General features: G+C 43.9%; 1 protein-coding gene across 7 annotated transcripts in view; it reads left to right on the top strand.

Moving 5' to 3' along the window:
* Nucleotides 1-20733, top strand: part of LOC126175202 (cytochrome P450 4d2-like) — a 160743-nt gene that overhangs the window by 110907 nt on the left and 29103 nt on the right. For all 7 annotated transcript variants that reach the window (XM_049921805.1, XM_049921806.1, XM_049921811.1 and 4 more), the window contains 2 exons: nt 127-357; nt 19855-20055. In XM_049921805.1, the coding sequence (XP_049777762.1) occupies nt 127-357; nt 19855-20055 (432 nt within the window). The remainder of the gene's footprint in view (nt 1-126; nt 358-19854; nt 20056-20733) is intronic.

Raw genomic sequence — 20733 nt, 5'->3', positions numbered from 1 at the left:
AGGTTTTCCTTGCTACAAAGTTTTCTCCAGAGTCTCCATGTAACAAACCCATTGTGTGGAAGATAGATATGTAGTGTTCCTAATTTAAATGATCTGTCTCCAAGTTTGTTGTGTTTATTCTAACAGAAGCGGTTTTACCAGCCATGGTTGCAAATTGACTGGATAATCTCACTAACACCTGACGGGGAAGCATTAAAAGAACAAATGACGGTGTTAAACGGCATAGTGAAGAAGGGAATTGCGCTTTTAAGGGAGAAAAGATTGAAAGCTTTACCGAAAAAGAGGAAAACCTTTCTGGATGTAATGATAGATGATCGTGGAAATTTCCTTCTCTCCGAAAACGAAGTCTTTGACGAGGTAAGTACTTTAAATCATTTATTCACCTTGAACGTGACTACAGTTCTCATTCTGTCGAAGATACCAATTGAAGACACAAAGTACAAGAGCTAGAAGTTTCTAAAGGAATCACAGGATGAAGCCGTTGTGACGTAGGTGGTATTACACACGGTTATGCATAAACTGACAGATCAGAAATTGCTAACTTTTTCTTTTTGACACGCACTTGTGATTATGGCACGCCCCACAATAAACTTAATTAAGAAATAAATCTTATGCTTTTTCATTGTCAAGCTATTCTAGACGTATCGAAAGCAAGTAATTACATTTATGTACCGAAGGAGTCTCACAGTACGCGCCGCGCGGCATGGCAGAGATGTATGAGGCGCCACGTCACGGATTGCACGTTCCCTCTCGCCGGAGGTTCGAGTCCTTCCTCAGACATGGGTGTGGTGTTGTTCTTAACATAAGTTAGTTTATGTAGTGTGTTAGTCTAAGGTCCAATGAACTCAGCAGTTTGGTCCCTTAGCAATTCACACACATCTGAACAATTTAGAAGTCCGCGAATAAGCTTGTTCAAAGTCGGTTACGCTTCAGGTAGCTTCAAGTAACATGCCTTAGATAGGTCATTTCAGATAGTTTCTCTCCCCTGTTGCTAACTTTCGTTCAACTCTTATGCGACATTGTTGTTCTGATGGGGCTACAGCTGTGAATTTAAAAACTGCATAAGTAGTTTGATGCGTACTCCTGGCGGTAGCATTCTTGTGACGTCGATGAAGTCTGATTTGTACGCTGCAGAGGAGATGGGTCTAAGGACTGTGATGGTCTCTACATTGACGCAGTTGCTGGTGAAAATACTTGCATTCATAATGGCGCTGCTTGTACGTGATGGTTTGTTGGATCGTTTTTGTTACTGGCTGAGAAAATCCTGGTGTTCATTTGGTGTAAACGTTAACACTTACTGCCACCCCTCGGGTCGGAAGATCAGTGGAAGTTGAGATTGCACAGGTGAGGCGATAATGTCACAGTATGTCGGAGGCCGAGCTCCGACAGCTTGCGAGTGTTTCATCCTTACGCCTGGAGGCACCAGAGGAGAAGCGGTTTCTGAAATAGCATTTTTTTAACGTGTTTGCTACAGTGAGTACTCTCTTTCTGGTGCTCAGAAAACAGGTCAGGCTTTTCGTTCCGGTGTCGCCGAGAAATGCTGGACACTGGACCCAAACAGTCAGCATACTGTTACACCAGGTCAGACAATCTGCTTGACAGCGAAGCAGCGCGAGAGCGCAATCGGGACCCGTGTAGCAGCCCGCGGAAGAGCTGCTGTGAACTCTAAGGCCTCGGCGCACTCAAAGAGGAACGCGCGCTTACACCTACACCCACAGCATCTTGCGGATGGCGGTCCTCGTGAAGGTGGAAGCTCAGGGCTGCCTCAGCACTCACAGCGTACAGCCAGGAAGACGTTACATGTAAAACCTCGGAGTTGGCACTCAGGCGCTCACGCAGGTGGCCGCTTCCAGTCAGTCGGCTGGGTCCTTCACCAAGAAGAAGGCCTAGTAGGATTGCATCTTCTGTCGTTTACGGCTGCACCTATCAGGAGCTACGGCATGGAGCGACGAAGTCCACCCACAAACTGAAGTCTTCAGACAGGTGGCAGAAAGCACTTCTTGTTTTTTCAGCAGCTCTGACTTGTAACAACTGAAACTGTCGTTCTATGGGGTTCGGTGATGCAGATGGAGTGAAGAGATACACTGAGGGCAAGATGTCACTATAACAAGTCAGGTGGCCATTCGCTCTCTTTTAAACAGAGGTGTCTTCAGTCACCTCCGCACCGAAGTGTCTGAAGTACGGGCAGTATGCCCTGCCTCTGCATTTGCCAAAAATACTAGCATGCCTAGGATTTGGCTTCTTATTAATTCACACTGTGGAGTTTGCAGAACGACGTTCTGGGTGCACGGTTTGCGCTCCTTGCTAGAGCTCTGCCTGCTACATAGCAATGAGATACGGGCGTTGTCATGGTTTTGCAATACTGGCACTCTTCGTGTGCTCTCGATTACGGTTGTTACACAAGATCTGAACTGGACTTGTTCTTTTACCGTCTGTGTCGAGTAACAGCTTCTAAAACTTATTAGTGCACCCGGAAACAGGGTTCCTGTGATACAGCGCTGATGCTTATCGAAGTTCGGTAAGTGGTCATGAAGATTACGTTCATGGTCTTTACGAATAGGGACATACACATGGTATATCTAGCTCATAGTATCGGTCGATGACAGAAATGCACGCGAAGAAGGGACGCCATACGATGAACTCCAGCAGTGAGTGCGTCTTTCAAAACTCAGACCTCCACTGACACTTGCAAAGTTTGCTAAAGCGACTAACTTCAACCATGGCAATCCATCCCCTTGTTGAACTTTTTGTAGACTGGTGTTATTATTCGCTTGTGCCATGGCGCATTTCGGGAAATCAGGAAATGTTTATGAGATAGTGCTCAAACACTTCCGGTAACTTACCACTGACAGTTTTTATTATTTTGGTCCTCATTCTCTAAGCTAATCTATCTTGTGAAGCCTCCTGGTTTCTGCACATCTAGTGCAGTCGGCATCTATTTGAACCTTCCACCTGTGTACAAGAACTGGTCGCCGACAGTTTCACTCCCCCCCCCCCCCCCCCACCTTCCGGCAGCATGGTTCGCGGTTCATGTTTTATGATTCATGGTACACTTCTTCAGTTGCAGATTGCCTCATGAATTTAAAAATTTAAAATTATGTCATAATCTGCTCATGAAAAAGTACTGTCTGATGTTAAAGATTTAACACAATAACGCAAGTTTTACACTTAGGAACAGTGTGTATGTCTTGAGGCACTGTAAATCACCGTGCTCAGACACCCAGAATATATTCGTCCAGTATTTGAGAATATACATAATTTCAAACCATTGCGAAACTTTTTCTCGCCGACCCCCTCCCCCACCCCCTCGACAAAATGATGAAACGAAAAAAAAAATTATTTCTTACACTTCCGCTGTCCATGCAGTAGAGGTACCGATCAGGCACGGCGATGTAATTTATTGTTTGTGTACTAATAACTATATTCACAACACATCATGCAGACGATATCAACGTATGTCACTGAATGTAACAGGAAATTTATGTAATTCAGTGACACATAGCTCCAAACATATGACGACAAAAACATTGAGCTGCGTAAAAAACCAGCTTTGGCTTGAAACTGAGCGCAGATTACACAGACAAGCCTCATCCAGTGTTTGGCAACGAAAGCACTTCTTCATAACTTCCAACACACTTTAGACATGATTTCAGACCTTTTCTACTCTTTATCACTTACACACTTAACATCAAATGTATAAAACGTTAACTCATTTGTAAATTATTCACAAGTTTGAAGCTGTTTGATACGTGAGATTTCACAAGTGAAGCAAGCGCTTTCGCGAGCTCTGCTTTGAAACCATAGACCAAGCATTAGATTAGAACAGTCTGGTTGCAGTTTGCACTTAATTTGGAGCAGATTTTTAGATAGTTAGTGCAAAGGTTTCATGGGAATTTTCAAGTCCAAATTTTTCATCTGGCAAAATCACGTTTTTTTGACGTTCAATGAGTATTCTTTGTCTTGCTTTTCCTTGGGAGGAAACTCTTGGTGACTGTGGTAACGTAAAAAGCGGGGATGTTGCTTGCAAAGGGTTTCTGTGTTCCTACCATCCACATATCAAATCGGATCTGTGAGATTTTTCCTATTTTTATCACAGGTTCCTTTGTGAGTATTTGACAGTATGCTGACGATCAGCCAACCTCATTGTACTCAGTTCCCGATTTTCTGTTTGTGTCTACGTTAAGAATTTAGATCTCATCCTCCTGAGTTTAAAGAGTACCCATATGAATGTTCAATTCTGAATTGTATGCGTTTTCTGAATGTACTGAAAACCGATTGCATCTTTTAGCCAGGAGCCAACCACATGGACTGATTACGAATTGTACTTATTGATTATATAAGATTGTCACATATATACTTGTGGAAAATTCCATTTAATCTACATCTACAATATTTCTCTGCAATTCACAATTAAGTACCTGGCAGGGGGTTCATGGAACCATCTTTAAGACAATTCTCTACCGTTTTACTCTCGAACAGCGCAAGGGGAAAACGAACGCTTCATTCTTTCCGTGCGAGCTCTGATTTCTCTTATTTTATTATAATCATTTCTCTGTAAGTAGTTGGGCGCCAACATAATATTTTCACATTCTGAGGAGAAAGTAGGTGATTGAAATTTCATAAACAAGATGCTGCCGCAGAGGAAAGCGCATTTGTTACACTGACTGCCACCCCAATTCGTCTATCATATCCGTGGAACTCTTTCCTCTATAAAGCGCTAATACAAAACGAGTTGCCCTTCTTTGAATTTTTCCGATATCCTCCGTCAATCCTATCTGACGCGGATCGCACATCGCATAACTGTACTGCAGTCTCTTTAGTAAACCTGCTACATTTTCTAAGTCTTCTGTGAATAGCAGGTTTTCTTTTCTCACAACATTTCTATGCGATCGTTCCAATTTAAATTATTCGTAATTGTAATCTGTAAATATTTCGTTGAGTTTACAGCCTTTACGTCTGTGTGATTTATCGTGTAACTGAAATTTAGCGTATTCGTGTTACTTCCCATGTGGATGACTACACAGTTTTCATGATTTGGAGTCAAGTGACATTTTTTGCACAACGCAGATATCTTGCCTAAATCATTGGGAATTAGTTTTGATATGAAATGAAATAATCCCGTTGGCCGGGATGTCCCATTCCGGTTCGGCCACCAGTTGCAAGTCTTAAACCAGTCGGCGCCACATTGTGCTATTTGCGGCCGGTGACGAGGATGAAATGATGATGAGGACAACACAACATCTAGTCCCTGAGCGGAGAAATTCTCCGACCCAGCCGGGAATTGAACCCGGGTCCAGTGCATGAGAAGCAAGTACGTTACCACTCAGCTAAGCAGGCGGACTTCGTTTTGATTATCTGACGACATTACATGACGGTAAATGACAGCATCATCTGCAAAAAAAGGCTAAGAGGACTGCTCAGATTGTCTCTTAAATCCTTAAGGAAGGTCAGGAACTACTGAGAGCCTACAATACTTTCTTTGGAAACGGCAGATATTACTTGTATTTAACTCGATGACTTTCCGTCAGTTACTACGAATTGTGACCATGTTGGCAGGAAATCACGAATTCATCCACGCAGCTGAGACGACATTCCGTAGGCACACAATTTTATTAGAAGTCACTTGTGAGGAACGGTGTCAGAATGAAATTTATGTTGCTCTGTTCTTAGATGTGTTGATCGTCAAATACACCAGTCCACCTAAATGTACCACTCTGACACTGTACAGTGTAGTCTAAGTTTTGACACGTATTTTGCTAGTTAGATTAGAAATGATGGCATACTGCATGAATTAGTGTACAAGTTACTCGAGCATGCATCCCTTCTCTTCCTACTTGATCCTCTGACCCGTAGGTAGTGAACTGTATGTCATGATTTTACCTTTTGCATTTAGGTATCTAGCATGGAACTTGTTCATAAGGGACATTCGTAACGGGATATGTTATATTGCTTTCAAAAGTCTTAATAGGAAACTGTACGCTGAACAGGTTTCAATTTTGATGTTAAGGAATAAATTATTTTCGTGATCAGTTTATCTACGTATGACTAATCATAGATCCATAGTTCATAATGGATTTCCCATCCACACCCAGTGAGACGGTACAAGGTGTATAATTTGAGTGACAGTTTTGAGTATAGCGACCATTAAAAGGAAACTGCGTCTCGTGCACGTTAAACTACTAAGGTCGAGGACAGCATTGCGAAATTATGCCCCGATCTCCACAATGGTAATCCTGAAATCCAAAAATTCCTGTTGTCTTTACCGACTGCACATCAGCAGCAGATATGTTATTAATAATTTTATTGGACTAATTATGAAGTGGGGTACGTAGTTCATCAGATTGCCAGGGAAATGAACAGACTTGAGGGAGGAAGACCTCACAATGAGAGATGGAAGAAAAAGTTCACAGTAAAATTCAAAGAACAGGTAAGCTATCATGGGATATATCCCACTTAAGATAATCCTTATTTAGCGATCTTCTATAAAACATATAGTAGAACGTCATTTAATAACCTGTGTTTTTAATTCCATAAGTCACACATTTCTACGTTTGCACTTAAATGACGTTGCTTAATTGCGTTGATTTGTTACTTGATATTTTGTTGTTAGCACTTTGATATTTTGGTTCTTTTTTCTTTTGGGGGCATTCTTTTGTTTTATTTTCAGCTTGTAATGATGTGGGCTTGAATATTATAATGATTCTTGCTCACGTGAATTGATTCACAATTTTGGCATGCTACAAAAATTGGAAATGCAAAATGTTACCTTGTAGTGTTAGTGAGATTTGCTCAGCTATCTGTAGACAAAAATTAGTAGGAAACAGGGTAACCACTCGATGAAGCTCTAGAATACGATCAACATTGAGTGAAACAAGAGATGAGACAGTTTATTTTCGAATGCAGAACATTCAGGCCACTAGTTCGACAAGCATGGGAACAGTTTGCAGCAAGGTACGATAAGCGATCATCCCAATAACATAATGAGTGAGGAAATGAATCTTGAGACACATCAGTTGATCTCGTCTTCAGCCACCAGACTTGAGTATGTAGAAGTAGAATCGGTCTGGCACGTTGTGCAAGAGGCAGTCCCACCCATAGCAATGGGCTTTGCAGAGGAAACAGTCTCACTATCACTTGGTATTAACATTCTTGAGGATTATTCAGAAGACTGAGTAAGGGACTCCGAGAACTATTTCTATAACAGACCAAAAACGGAGTAAGGAATTCCAGGAACCGTATAGGGAACAGAAATAAATTTAAAAAGAGATTAGAAAATTTAGTAGTATGCTAGGTGTGACAGTAGCAGAATTTCGGAACGAAGCAATACCAAGGTAAAAGGAAATTGCCGGCAGTAAAGCTGGGGATCATCGCGAAACGACTGACGAACGTGCGGAGTGCAGATTAATGCTAACAGACACAGACAAGCGAAGTGTGACCAAGTTCTTGAAAGCACCACTGATACAAGTAGCAATGTCTGTGTTGAAATCAAATCTGTGGGACGTCAGGCAAGTTATTTGGCACTGAATGAAGCAGCTATGCTGCGACACGCATTTGTTGCCGATGTCAGATCCACTGGGGGATTCAGTACCCCAGCCAAGTCTGTAGTTGCTTGCGTAATCTGTATAACTCAAAAGATTGCAACAACGTCAGGCCGCCTATTCTGTCTCAGATGCTCCGAATGTTTGATTCAGCAGAACTGATGAACAAACCTCTTGTCGCCTTCACACGAACTGGCAATGAAATAGGGAAAGTGGGGAACGAGTGGTTGCGCAAATGCAAAAAAGCAAAGGAAGACGGAGATGTGCGTGCTATCTGTCCACGAACAGCCATGGGAACGCCACGATGGCGTTATGTTCAGTTACGGTTGTCTGGGTACAGGAAATGCGAATTTAATGCCAGGTTTAAGGTGAGGCATGGACCACATCCCTAAATTCATGGCATGTTTCAGCAACCGATCACTTGGAAGTGAACTTTTATTTAATAAAACGGTAGTGAAGGTAAATGTAAAAAGAGTCGACACAGTGCAGGCAGAGAAGAGGAAACGCAGACCGCAGGGAGCAGTTTCAAAGAAGAAACTTAAAACTGAACAAAGTTCTGCTAAAAGTGCACTGGTTGTTGAAGAGACAGAAATACCTTTTCAACAAGTTTTTAAATTTTATTACAGGCTATTTCACATAAGGAAGATTGTACATCCGAACAGTATAGAATTAGAAACCATCTCGCCCAAACATTCCAGGGGACTGCTTCACAATTCAGATTTGAAGATACTGATACATAATCGTCATAATGGACATCGATTGCTAAGTTCTTTTTCTCTCATTTGTTTTTCACCTCAAATATGGGTAAGCTAATAAGCTTGGGCCCCTCCAAGTTAGCAGTTTATTTGTGATTTTTGGGGCCTCTTTAGTAAGTTGCCATCATCTTCGTTGAATTAAGCCTTCTTGGTTGTATAATAGATGGTCCTGGGTCTTATGATGTTAAGATAGGGTTGCGTTTTTGTGGAAGTCATCTGTACGCATAGGAAGTGCAGGTTTAAGAACTTGTGTGTTGGGATCTGGACAGCTATTGGTTCATATGAATGCCTTTTACGCTTCACCTTTTCTTTTGTAACTGTTAGTAGTGACATTGATTAATTAAGTGCCCACACACAGGATATGAGGCTGTTGTATGATGAAATTTCAGCTGCCAAAGTAGCACCGTGCCTATATATATTGGAAAGGAGAGTTGTTGTTGAGTATTTGTTTTTGTCTGCTGCTGGGAATACTCTGACCCTGTGGCACAAAATGTGCTCTGAAGGAGATGTAATATGGACGTGAGCATGTAGTGGTAAGTGGAATGAGTGGAACCTAGCAGGGGGAAAGAGAGAACACTCAGAATTAGACTTTTGTCCTGTCTTGTGAATTGGAAACTCACCATGACTTCTTCTAGTTTTCTTCTCTCATGGAGTCCTAAAGGCAATAGGACAACTGAAAGATGTTATTGAGGTGGATGAGTTCAACAAGGATAGCGATGAAAATCTTAAATAACAAGACTTTTGAATGTGGGATGCAAGCAAGGAAGTGATATAAAAGACAGCAAAACATCCCAAATAAGGTAACCAATGGTATTTGCTAAATTATGTAATTGAGGAGGAAACAGGTACCATTTTTGTGTAGCAAGTAATTCATATGTAATAATCTCAGCGTGTTGAATCTATTTTTTTTTGTTAAATCCCACAAAATAAAATGGTTCAAATGGCTCTGAGCACTATGGGATTTAACTTCTGAGGTCATCAGTCCCCTAGAACTTAGAACTACATAAACCTAACTAACTAAGGACATCACACTCATCCATGCCAGAGGCAGGATTCGAATCTGCGACCGTAGTGGCCGGCTAAATCTCACATGTTGGCACTATATTGTAGTTGTCTACCTAAGTGTATGTTCAGAAGAATTGTGACATGATTTCCCTGGCTGATGAAAGTAAATGACACGTTGGAAACATAGGAAAGTGATCACTGTTGTTCACAAGAAAGCGGCCTTAGTATTTCAAAAATAAGGTTAAAAGTGGAAATTGACTCATAGGAAAGTTGGATGTGAATGAGCTGGTGAATGTAGTCGAATGAATTGTGGGTAACTTCAGAAACTGCAGCCTGTGGATAGATCAACAGTTTACTAAGGTATGGAGTGTAGAAAGTAGACATGTACTTAGTTGGTATGATCTTGTAGTTTAGATAAAATGGTAGTATATGGGTTTAATGCCCTAAAGGCATTTTTTCGCCTCTGTTTGCAAGGTAAATGTTAACATCCCTATCAATCGTGAAAAAGAGTAATAAATTAGTAAAGCTCCATCGTGTTAACGTAAATTGTCTTACTTTTTTATTATCGTTATTGTAAGACGATATTTTTCTGTTTGTTTATTTGAATATGGTTGTATCGCACTCCTATTGGTGAGGACGCCACTCAGTGAATCTGTAGAACATTGCAAAATTTTTGAATTATGCCTTATGGAGGTTTATTTAGGCGACAGCTAACGTGGCTTGTTATCTGAAAATGTGCTTTTTATATTACTCTGGAAAATGGGATATAATATTAAGATGCCTTGAGTACAGTAATGTTCGTAAATTTCTGTTGTAAACTAGTGAAAGTGTTTGGTAGGCAAATGTTGGTCCACGCTCAAGAGCCGAGTTACTAGCTCCAGCTGCTTGAGGGAAAGAGCTGGGCCACCCTTCTTTGTCACACGCTAAGGGGACACGGCAGCTGCCCATCCCACGTTAAAAGCGACCTGCCGTTAGTCGTCCTACGTCAGCGTCCGTAAAGCACGACCCGCCTCATCACCCAGGGGAACGCATGCTGATCTCACGCCGATGTTTGGCTAGTAGACCATGTTCCCACAATGGAATGGGGACTGTCAATCTATGGCAACGGAGAAGTCAGGCTGTCATCATTCTGAGTGACGGGCTAGCAGGACAGCCACCTCCTCTATCAGACCACAGATGGAACACACCAAGTGTTAGAGTAACATGTGCAGCCTGTTTGTAACCTTCACGTACGCCCAGATAGAGAGGATGGTAAAAAGATCTTTAAAAAAACCTTAATCTCAAGGTGTACTACTTGGTGATGACATAAATAATTGCTGAGGCGGAGCAGTCGTTAGTGGACAGCCTCTGGGACATCTGGCATACCTGACTTATGATCGGCTTAACCCAGGCAAGTGGGGCTCTGTTCGGGTGGAATTTCATATCTCTAGCTGCTCGTGGGAACCCCACAACGAATCACTAACACAACTCCAAACTCAATGAGTGCACCATCTGCAAGTGTTCACTCCTACTGTACCAAAAGACTGAGGCTGACTATGGACATATCCTGTTAATACGATTGGCTTTAGTAAAGAGTAAACCAAAATGTGTTTCTTGTGATCAAGAGGAAGGAGATGACGTTTAAAAACATCTCCCCTTGCTACCTTCATAAATGTTTAGATGGCCTAAATACTATTTAACGATCGAGCGATGGTTCCTTGGTGGTAGAAATTTTCATTCTTTTCTTTTTAATTTATCAGCCTTCTGATTGGTTGAGGCGGTCCACCATGAATCCCTCTACTGCGCCAATCTCTTCACCTCAGAGCAGCACTTGCAGACTAGGACAACTATTTGTTGTATGTATTCGAATATCTGTCTTAGTCTACAGTTTGCACCCACTATAGCTCCCTACTTTTCCTAATGTTTTAACAGGTCTCCTATAATCCTACCCTTTCTTCTTGACAGTAGTATATTCCTTGCTCCTCCGTTTCTGCGTGGATCTCCTCTTTCATTACCCAATGAGTCCACGTAATTCTCAATATGCTTCTGTAGCATCACATCTCAACTGCTTCGATTCTCCTTTGTTCAGTTTTCAAACAGTCCATGATTCACTACCGTACTATTCCGTGCTCCAAACATACATTCTCTAAATTTCATCATCCAAATTAAGCCCATATTTGATACTGGTAGACTTCTCAGGGCCAGAAAGGCCCTTTTTGCCTGTGATAGTCTGCTTCATACGTCCTCTTTGCTTCGACTGTCATCGGTTATATTGCCTCCAAGGTAGTAGAATTCCTTAACTTCGTCTGCTTTCTGATCACTAATTCTGATGTTAGTCTTCTCGCTATTTTCATTTCTGCTACTTCTCATGGCCTTCTTCGGTTCACTCTCACTACAAATGCCGTATTCATGGTACTGTTTCTTCAAGTCAACACCGAGCGAGGTGCGCAGTGGTTAGCACACTGGACTCGCATTCGGGAGGACGACGGTTCAATCCCATCTCCAGGATGATTTAGGTTTTCCGTGATCTCTCTAAATCGTTTCAGGCAAATGCCGGGATGATTCCTTTGAAAGGGCACGGCCGATTTCCTTCCCCATCCTTCCCTAACCCGAGCTTGTGCTCCGTCTCTAATGACCTCGTTGTCGACGGGACGTTAAAAAACACTAACCTAACCTAACCTTCAAGTCAACAGATCCTGTAATCCTTCCTCACCTTGCACTGTCATCAGCAAATCTTATCATTGACATCTTTTCGCCACGAATTATAATCCCGGTCTTAAAACTTCCCTTTATATCTGTCATTGCTTCTCTGATATTTAGATTGAACAGTAGGGGCAAGAAATTGCATCCCTTTCTCGAAATTTTGAACTTTTATTTTTTTTTTTTTTAATCGAAGGAATTGGTTGTTGCTCTTCCGGCCTTATTGATGCCTCTTGGTTCGTATACGTAAGATATGCTACTCGTCTTTCCCTATAACATACTCTTATTTTTATAATTCTAAATTTGCAAACACTTTTACAGATCAACAAATCTTATGAACTTGTCTTGAATTTTCAGCAGTCTTGCTTCCATTATGAAGCACAACGTCGGAAGGACCTATCTGGTGCCTTTACCGTTCCCAAAGCCGGACTGATCATCTAACAGACCACTATTTTTCTTTTCCATTCTTTTGAACGTTACTCTTGTCGGCAACTTGCATGAATGAGCTGTTAAACTGATTATGTGATATTTCCCGCATTTACCAGCGTTTTCTATCTTCGGAATTGTGTGGATGACGTCTTTACGAAGTCTGATGGTATTTCGTCACTCTCAAAGATTCTAGTCGATTGTTTGCCACATACTCCAAGAAATGGTTCAAATGGCTCTGAGCACTATGGGACTTAACATCTGTGGTCATCAGTCCCCTAGAACGTAGAACTACTTAAACCTGACTAACCTAAGCACATCACACACATCCATGCCCGAGGCAGGATTCGAACCTGCGACCGTAGCGGTCACGCGGTTCCAGACTGAAGCACCTAGAACCGCACGGCCACAACGGCCGGCGCTACATACTCTTGTGATTTTAAAAATTCAGGTCGAATGTTATCAAGCCGTTCTGTCTTGTTTAATCTTTAGTCTTCCAAATCCCTTCTGAATTCTGGCTGATAATACACTCCTGGAAATTGAAATAAGAACACCGTGAATTCATTGTCCCAGGAAGGGGAAACTTTATTGACACATTCCTGGGGTCAGATACATCACATGATCACACTGACAGAACCACAGGCACATAGACACAGGCAACAGAGCATGCACAATGTCGGCACTAGTACAGTGTATATCCACCTTTCGCAGCAATGCATGCTGCTATTCTCCCATGGAGACGATCGTAGAGATGCTGGATGTAGTCCTGTGGAACGGCTTGCCATGCTATTTCCACCTGGCGCCTCAGTTGGACCAGCGTTCGTGCTGGACGTGCAGACCGCGTGAGACGACGCTTCATCCAGTCCCAAACATGCTCAATGGGGGACAGATCCGGAGATCTTGCTGGCCAGGGTAGTTGACTTACACCTTCTAGAGCACGTTGGGTGGCACGGGATACATGCGGACGTGCATTGTCCTGTTGGAACAGCAAGTTCCCTTGCCGGTCTAGGAATGGTAGAACGATGGGTTCGATGACGGTTTGGATGTACCGTGCACTATTCAGTGTCCCCTCGACGATCACCAGTGGTGTACGGTCAGTGTAGGAGATCGCTCCCCACACCATGATGCCGGGTGTTGGCCCTGTGTGCCTCGGTCGTATGCAGTCTTGATTGTGGCGCTCACCTGCACGGCGCCAAACACGCATACGACCATCATTGGCACCAAGGCAGAAGCGACTCTCATCGCTGAAGACGACACGTCTCCATTCGTCCCTCCATTCACGCCTGTCGCGACACCACTGGAGGCGGGCTGCACGATGTTGGGGCGTGAGCGGAAGACGGCCTAACGGTGTGCGGGACCGTAGCCCAGCTTCATGGAGACGTTTGCGAATGGTCCTCGCCTATACCCCAGGAGCAACAGTGTCCCTAATTTGCTGGGAAGTGGCGGTGCGGTCCCCTACGGCACTGCGTAGGATCCTACGGTCTTGGCGTGCATCCGTGCGTCGCTGCGGTCCGGTCCCAGGTCGACGGGCACGTGCACCTTCCGCCGACCACTGGCGACAACATCGATGTACTGTGGAGACCTCACGCCCCACGTGTTGAGCAATTCGGCGGTACGTCCACCCGGCGTCCCGCATGCCCACTATACGCCCTCGCTCAAAGTCCGTCAACTGCACATACGGTTCACGTCCACGCTGTCGCGGCATGCTACCAGTGTTAAAGACTGCGATGGAGCTCCGTATGCCACGGCAAACTGGCTGACACTGACGGCGGCGGTGCACAAATGCTGCGCAGCTAGCGCCATTCGACGGCCAACACCGCGGTTCCTGGTGTGTCCACTGTGCCGTGCGTGTGATCATTGCTTGTACAGCCCTCTCGCAGTGTCCGGAGCAAGTATGGTGGGTCTGACACACCGGTGTCAATGTGTTCTTTTTTCCATTTCCAGGAGTGTAGTTTCCTTATCTCTTCCACATTGACTCCAGTTTCGTTTCGATTTCCTTTTTTCTTCTTTTGATACGTCATCAATCTAGTCCTATCCCTCATAAAGGGCATCATCGTACTCTTTCCATCTATCCGCTCTCTCCTCTTTCTTTAACAGTGGCATTGGATTCATTCTTAATGTGAAACCCTTCTTTTAACTTCAACGAAGGTTGTTTCGACTTTTCTGTATGCTGGGGCAGGCCTGCCGTCGATCATTTCTTTTAATATTTCTTCACATTTTTTCCTGCAGCCAGTTTTCTTGGACTTCCATGCACTTCCCATTTATTTCATACCTAAGTGATTTATATTGCTGTATTCCTGTCTTCTCTGAACGTTTTTGTATCTCCATCTCAGGTCAATCAATTTAAGCATTTCTTCTGTTTCCCATGGTTTCTGCACAGTTACCTATCAAACACCTACGTTTGTCTTTCCAACATCTGTGAGGGTTCTTTTTCGAGATGTCCACTTTTCCTCAGTTGAACTGTCTACTCTGTTATTGCTTGTTGCAGTAGCCACATCATCAGCGAACATCAGACGCCTCATCCTTCCTCAGTACTTGAGTATCTCACTTCATTCCACATTGATTCATCCGTACGCTTCTCTTTAACTCCAGTCTACCTTTCTTCATTACTAAATTTTGACGCTGCGCCTTAAAACCAATATCTGAATTCAAAATCTCTGCCTGGCCATGGTGTAATTCAGCTGGAATCTATCTGTTTCTCCCGGTCTTTGCCACAAATACTCCCCCCTCTTGTGATTACCGAACATAGTATTTGTTATCACTAGCCAAAATTTATAGCAGAACTCTTACCCCTCTTCCATACCTGCCACCGGGTCAATATTCTCCCGTAATACGTTCTTGTACTCCTTCTCCTACAACCGCATTCCAGTCGTCCATCATTATTAGATTTTTGTCTCACTTTCCGTACTGACTTACCCATTCAATATCCTCAAACACTTTTACTATCTACTGGCGACGTCGTTTTTGAAACTATTTTTGTCGGTGTTGGTTTTCTATCGATGCTGAAAATAACTATCCTATCACAGAATTGTTCATAGTAAGTCACTCTCTACCCTATCTGCTTATTCATAACTAATCCCACTCGCTTACGCCATTTTCTGGTGCTGTTGATATTATCCTGTATTCGTTGGACCAGAAATCCTTGTCTTCTTTCTATTTCAGTTCACATCCCCCCTTTATACAGTATATTGATTGATTGTTAGCATTTCCCTTTCCAATTTTCTAGCTCCCTACCATGTTCAACCTTCTGATATTACACACCCGACTCGTAGAATGTCACCTTTTCGTTTGCTGTTGCACCTTTTTCTCATGGTGACCTGGTGACCTCCCCTGGACAATCCATCTTCCGGAAATCCGAGTGGGATCAATCCGTAATCTTTCACAAATGGAGAGATCATAATGACATTAAGTCAATTGTGATTCTTGAAGTTTTCCTTGCGTACTGAATACTCTATGAGGTTAAGGGACTGCAGCCGGGTCATGTTGACTTCTTGCCATAATGTTTCGGCTGGTAACCGTCCAAATATCTTCAGGTGAGTGTCCGGCACGTATCACATGTGTATGTCAATTACAGACCAAATTTCCTGTGGAAGTACCTTTGAATCTTTAAAGCAGTACTTTGATTAAGTTCAGCATACTCACGTCTTTGATCATTGCTAATTCATCTGCATTTTAGAAGTGGTTTCCCACCCTAAGTTCAAGACAATGTCCAGAACATCAGTCCACTCCCCACCCTCTTTGCTGAGCGCGTTGTCATGACTGGGGTGGCTTCTCATGCCGCCATTGCTTATGACTTTCATACAAAAATACAAAAATTAAGCAATGAATAATTCGAATCCAGGAGCCAGGAAAAAACGAAAAATATTTTCGTCTACCGTTACGTGTGTTGCGGTTGTTTACATTCCGTGTTCTTTACATTGTTTCTACATTACTGTCACCTATTTATACTGCTTTTTGGCAAAATAAACGCCACCTTGCTAAATTTCCGTTTTTTGCTTCAATTTTTGACACCAATTTACTTACATCGGGGTGCACTCAGCCCTTGTGAGGCAAACTGAGGAGCTACTTGATTGAGAAGTAGCGGCTCCGGTCTCGTAAACTGGCATACGGCCGGGAGAGCGGTGTGCTGACCACATGCCCCTGCCCCTCCATATCCGCATCCAGTGAAGCTTGTGGGCTTAGGACGACACGGCGGCAGGTCGGTACCGTTGGGCCTTCATGGCCTGTTCGGACGGAGAGAGAGAGAGAGACAGAGGTTACTTACATATACAAGGTGGTCAGAAACAACCTGAAAAGCTCGTTAGAGTGTGGCAGAACAGATTGTGCTGAGAAATAATTGTTAAAAAAAGCTTTCTATGCATTACGCCGTTCTCGAGTTAATTTGCCCTGAAGATAGACAGTCAGCCCGTTGCACGCACAAACTCGCGCGGCCCGCCACAGACAGTGTCTCAAACACGTGTTTTTGTTTTGTTTCCTAAAAGCTAACACGAGAGCAATACGAAATTTGGACGTTTGATAATAGTAAGAATCGAATCTGAGTAGAAGACTGGACGGTTTCGTGCCCTATCATATGCTTTAAGAGAACAACTGACACTAATTGCACCTGGCGGGTCGCTTTAATTTTCGCGCGCAACAGCCTAATTGGCTAACTTCAATGCTAATTGAATCTGAAACGGCGCAATGTTCTTTATTCCTTTCTTAATAATTAAATATCAGAACAACCTCTCTAACATCACCCTTAGAAGATTTTCAGATTGTTTCTGACCACCATGTATACATTTATTTTTGTTAATACTGATTCGTTTGATGATGTGTTGTTAATTTTTACACAATTTTTCACCGCTCTTTTCTCTTTTTATTTCATGTGAGGACACTGATGACGCCGTTAATTAGCGCAGTGTAACATAAACTATCGAGAATGAGATTTTCACTCTGCAGCGGAGTGCAAATCTCATTCTGGAAACATCCCCCAGGCTGTGGCTAAGCCATGTCTCCGCAATATCCTTTCTTTCAGGAGTGCTAGTTCTGCAAGGTTCGCAGGAGAGCTTCTGTAAAGTTTGGAAGGTAGGAGACGAGGTACTGGCAGAAGTAAAGCTGTTAGTACCGGGCGTGAGTCGTGCTTCGGTAGCTCAGTTGGTAGAGCACTTGCCCGCGAAAGGCAAAGGTCCCGATTTCGAGTCTCGGTCGGGCACACAGTTTTAATCTGTCAGGAAGTTTCATATCAGCGCACACTCCGCTGCAGAGTGAAAATCTCATTCTGGAAACATCCCCCAGGCTGTGGTGTAAGCCATGTCTACGCAATATCCTTTCTTTCAGGAGTGCTAGTTCTGCAAGGTTCGCAGGAGAGCTTCTGTAAAGTTTGGAAGGTAGGAGACGAGGTACTGGCAGAAATAAAGCTGTGAGTACCGGGCGTGAGTCGTGCTTCGGTAGCTCAGTTGGTAGAGCACTTGCCCGCGAAAGGCAAAGGTCCCGAGTTCGAGTCTCGGTCGGGCACACAGTTTTAATCTGCCAGGAAGTTTCATATCAGCGCACACTCCGCTGCAGAGTGAAAGTCTCATTCTGAAAACATCCCCCAGGCTGTGGCTAAGCCATGTCTCCGCAATATCCTTTCTTTCAGGAGTGCTAGTTCTGCAAGGTTCGCAGGAGAGCTTCTGTAAAGTTTGGAAGGTAGGAGACGAGGTACTGGCAGAAGTAAAGCTGTTAGTACCGGGCGTGAGTCGTGCTTCGGTAGCTCAGTTGGTAGAGCACTTGCCCGCGAAAGGCAAAGGTCCCGATTTCGAGTCTCGGTCGGGCACACAGTTTTAATCTGTCAGGAAGTTTCATATCAGCGCACACTCCGCTGCAGAGTGAAAATCTCATTCTGGAAACATCCCCCAGGCTGTGGTGTAAGCCATGTCCACGCAATATCCTTTCTTTCAGGAGTGCTAGTTCTGCAAGGTTCGCAGGAGAGCTTCTGTAAAGTTTGGAAGGTAGGAGACGAGGTACTGGCAGAAGTAAAGCTGTGAGTACCGGGCGTGAGTCGTGCTTCGGTAGCTCAGTTGGTAGAGCACTTGCCCGCGAAAGGCAAAGGTCCCGAGTTCGAGTCTCGGTCGGGCACACAGTTTTAATCTGCCAGGAAGTTTCATATCAGCGCACACTCCGCTGCAGAGTGAAAGTCTCATTCTGAAAACATCCCCCAGGCTGTGGCTAAGCCATGTCTCCGCAATATCCTTTCTTTCAGGAGTGCTAGTTCTGCAAGGTTCGCAGGAGAGCTTCTGTAAAGTTTGGAAGGTAGGAGACGAGGTACTGGCAGAAGTAAAGCTGTGAGTACCGGGCGTGAGTCGTGCTTCGGTAGCTCAGTTGGTAGAGCACTTGCCCGCGAAAGGCAAAGGTCCCGATTTCGAGTCTCAGTCGGGCACACAGTTTTAATCTGCCAGGAAGTTCATATCAGCGCACACTCCGCTGCAGAGTGAAAATTTCATTCTGGAAACATCCCCCAGGCTGTGGCTAAGCCATGTCTCCGCAATATCCTTTCTTTCAGGAGTGCTAGTTCTGCAAGGTTCGCAGGAGGGCTTCTGTAAAGTTTGGAAGGTAGGAGACGAGGTACTGGCAGAAGTAAAGCTGTGAGTACCGGGCGTGAGTCGTGCTTCGGTAGCTCAGTTGGTAGAGCACTTGCCCGCGAAAGGCAAAGGTCCCGAGTTCGAGTCTCGGTCGGGCACACAGTTTTAATCTGCCAGGAAGTTTCATATCAGCGCACACTCCGCTGCAGAGTGAAAATCTCATTCTGGAAACATCCCCCAGGCTGTGGTCTAAGCCATGTCTACGCAATATCCTTTCTTTCAGGAGTGCTAGTTCTGCAAGGTTCGCAGGAGAGCTTCTGTAAAGTTTGGAAGGTAGGAGACGAGGTACTGGCAGAAGTAAAGCTGTGAGTACCGGGCGTGAGTCGTGCTTCGGTAGCTCAGTTGGTAGAGCACTTGCCCGCGAAAGGCAAAGGTCCCGAGTTCGAGTCTCGGTCGGGCACACAGTTTTAATCTGTCAGGAAGTTTCATAAACCATCGACATCATCGTAACGTCCGTCGAGGGCAGCTAAATTTTCCAGGTGCGCGTATGTCCAGCTTTGTTTTCAGTACTGATATTCAGACAGCTTAGATAATCACTGTCTATTGAATGTCACAACTGATACGTTAAGTGCGTGTCATCTGCGTATTCTTACATCGTAATACAAGCGTGTTGATCGGTGCAACTTGTGTCAGCTTCAAACAGCTGCCGCAAAAGTAATGCATATTTTAACTCGAAACATTCCATTCTTCATGTGCCTTTCATATTTACTGCTACTCATGTATTTCCCTAAAAATGTTCACGTTGAACAACTCTCTGTACCTTCACGTAATGCCGCATTTATCTTCGACAACGCTGTCTGTCCTAACACTTCGTCAAACACTCATTCGTGTGTCATCTTTCCATTTCAACAGGTACGAACATTTGTACTGGCGGCTAGTGACTCCACCGCAACGGCTCTGAGCTGTATATTTGCACTTCTGGGTTTGCACCCAGAATGGCAGGACGCAATTCAAAAAGAAGTGGACGAAATCTTCGGAACTGGGGATCATTACCTGAGACCCGCTATCGACAGTGACCTTGCTCAGCTGAAGGTCACTGAGGCAGTCATAAAGGTAAGCAACACTCAGGGTTCACTCTCGTATCGTGTCTGTATGTGTGAGAGAACAAAGAAATCAAGTCATTCACTTCATTAAATACTTTATGAAGCAAGACAGATATTTTTTGGAAATTTGTGGTAAGGTCTTACGGGACCAAACTGCTCAGGTCATCGGTCCCTAAGCTTACGCACTACGTAATCTAACTTAGAAAAAGGAGCCTCCGATCGCGCGGCACAGATATTTCCCATTGGTTCAAAAATGGCTCTGAGCACTATGGGACTTAACATCTGAGATCATCAGTCCCCTAGAACTTACAACTACTTAAACCTAACTAACCTAAGGACATCACACACATCCATGTCCGAGGCAGGATTCGAACATGCGACGGTAGCGGTCGCGCGGTTCCAGACTGAAGCGCCTAGAACCGCTCGGCCACCTCGGGCGGCTATTTCCCATTGTCTGAAACAATGTTTTATACAGGACTGGCTCGTTTTTCACCGATGTAAGAGGATAAAGATACATGTTGACGGTTACACGTTTCGCAGATCACGGGGATTGGTTTTATCGAAATGTGTGGGAGCAAGTCTACTCACAGACTTTGTATGAATGATTTCTTTGCGAATACAGCTATATGCTAGCTATTTACTGCTCCAATTATATCTACTAAGCGAAAACAAATAAACCTGTTGACAG

Source organism: Schistocerca cancellata, chromosome 3, assembly GCF_023864275.1.
Source record: "Schistocerca cancellata isolate TAMUIC-IGC-003103 chromosome 3, iqSchCanc2.1, whole genome shotgun sequence".
NCBI classification, from domain to species: Eukaryota; Metazoa; Arthropoda; class Insecta; order Orthoptera; family Acrididae; genus Schistocerca; species Schistocerca cancellata.
The sequence above is the reverse complement of the archived record's forward strand: the minus strand, read 5'-3'. Positions and strand labels throughout refer to the sequence as shown.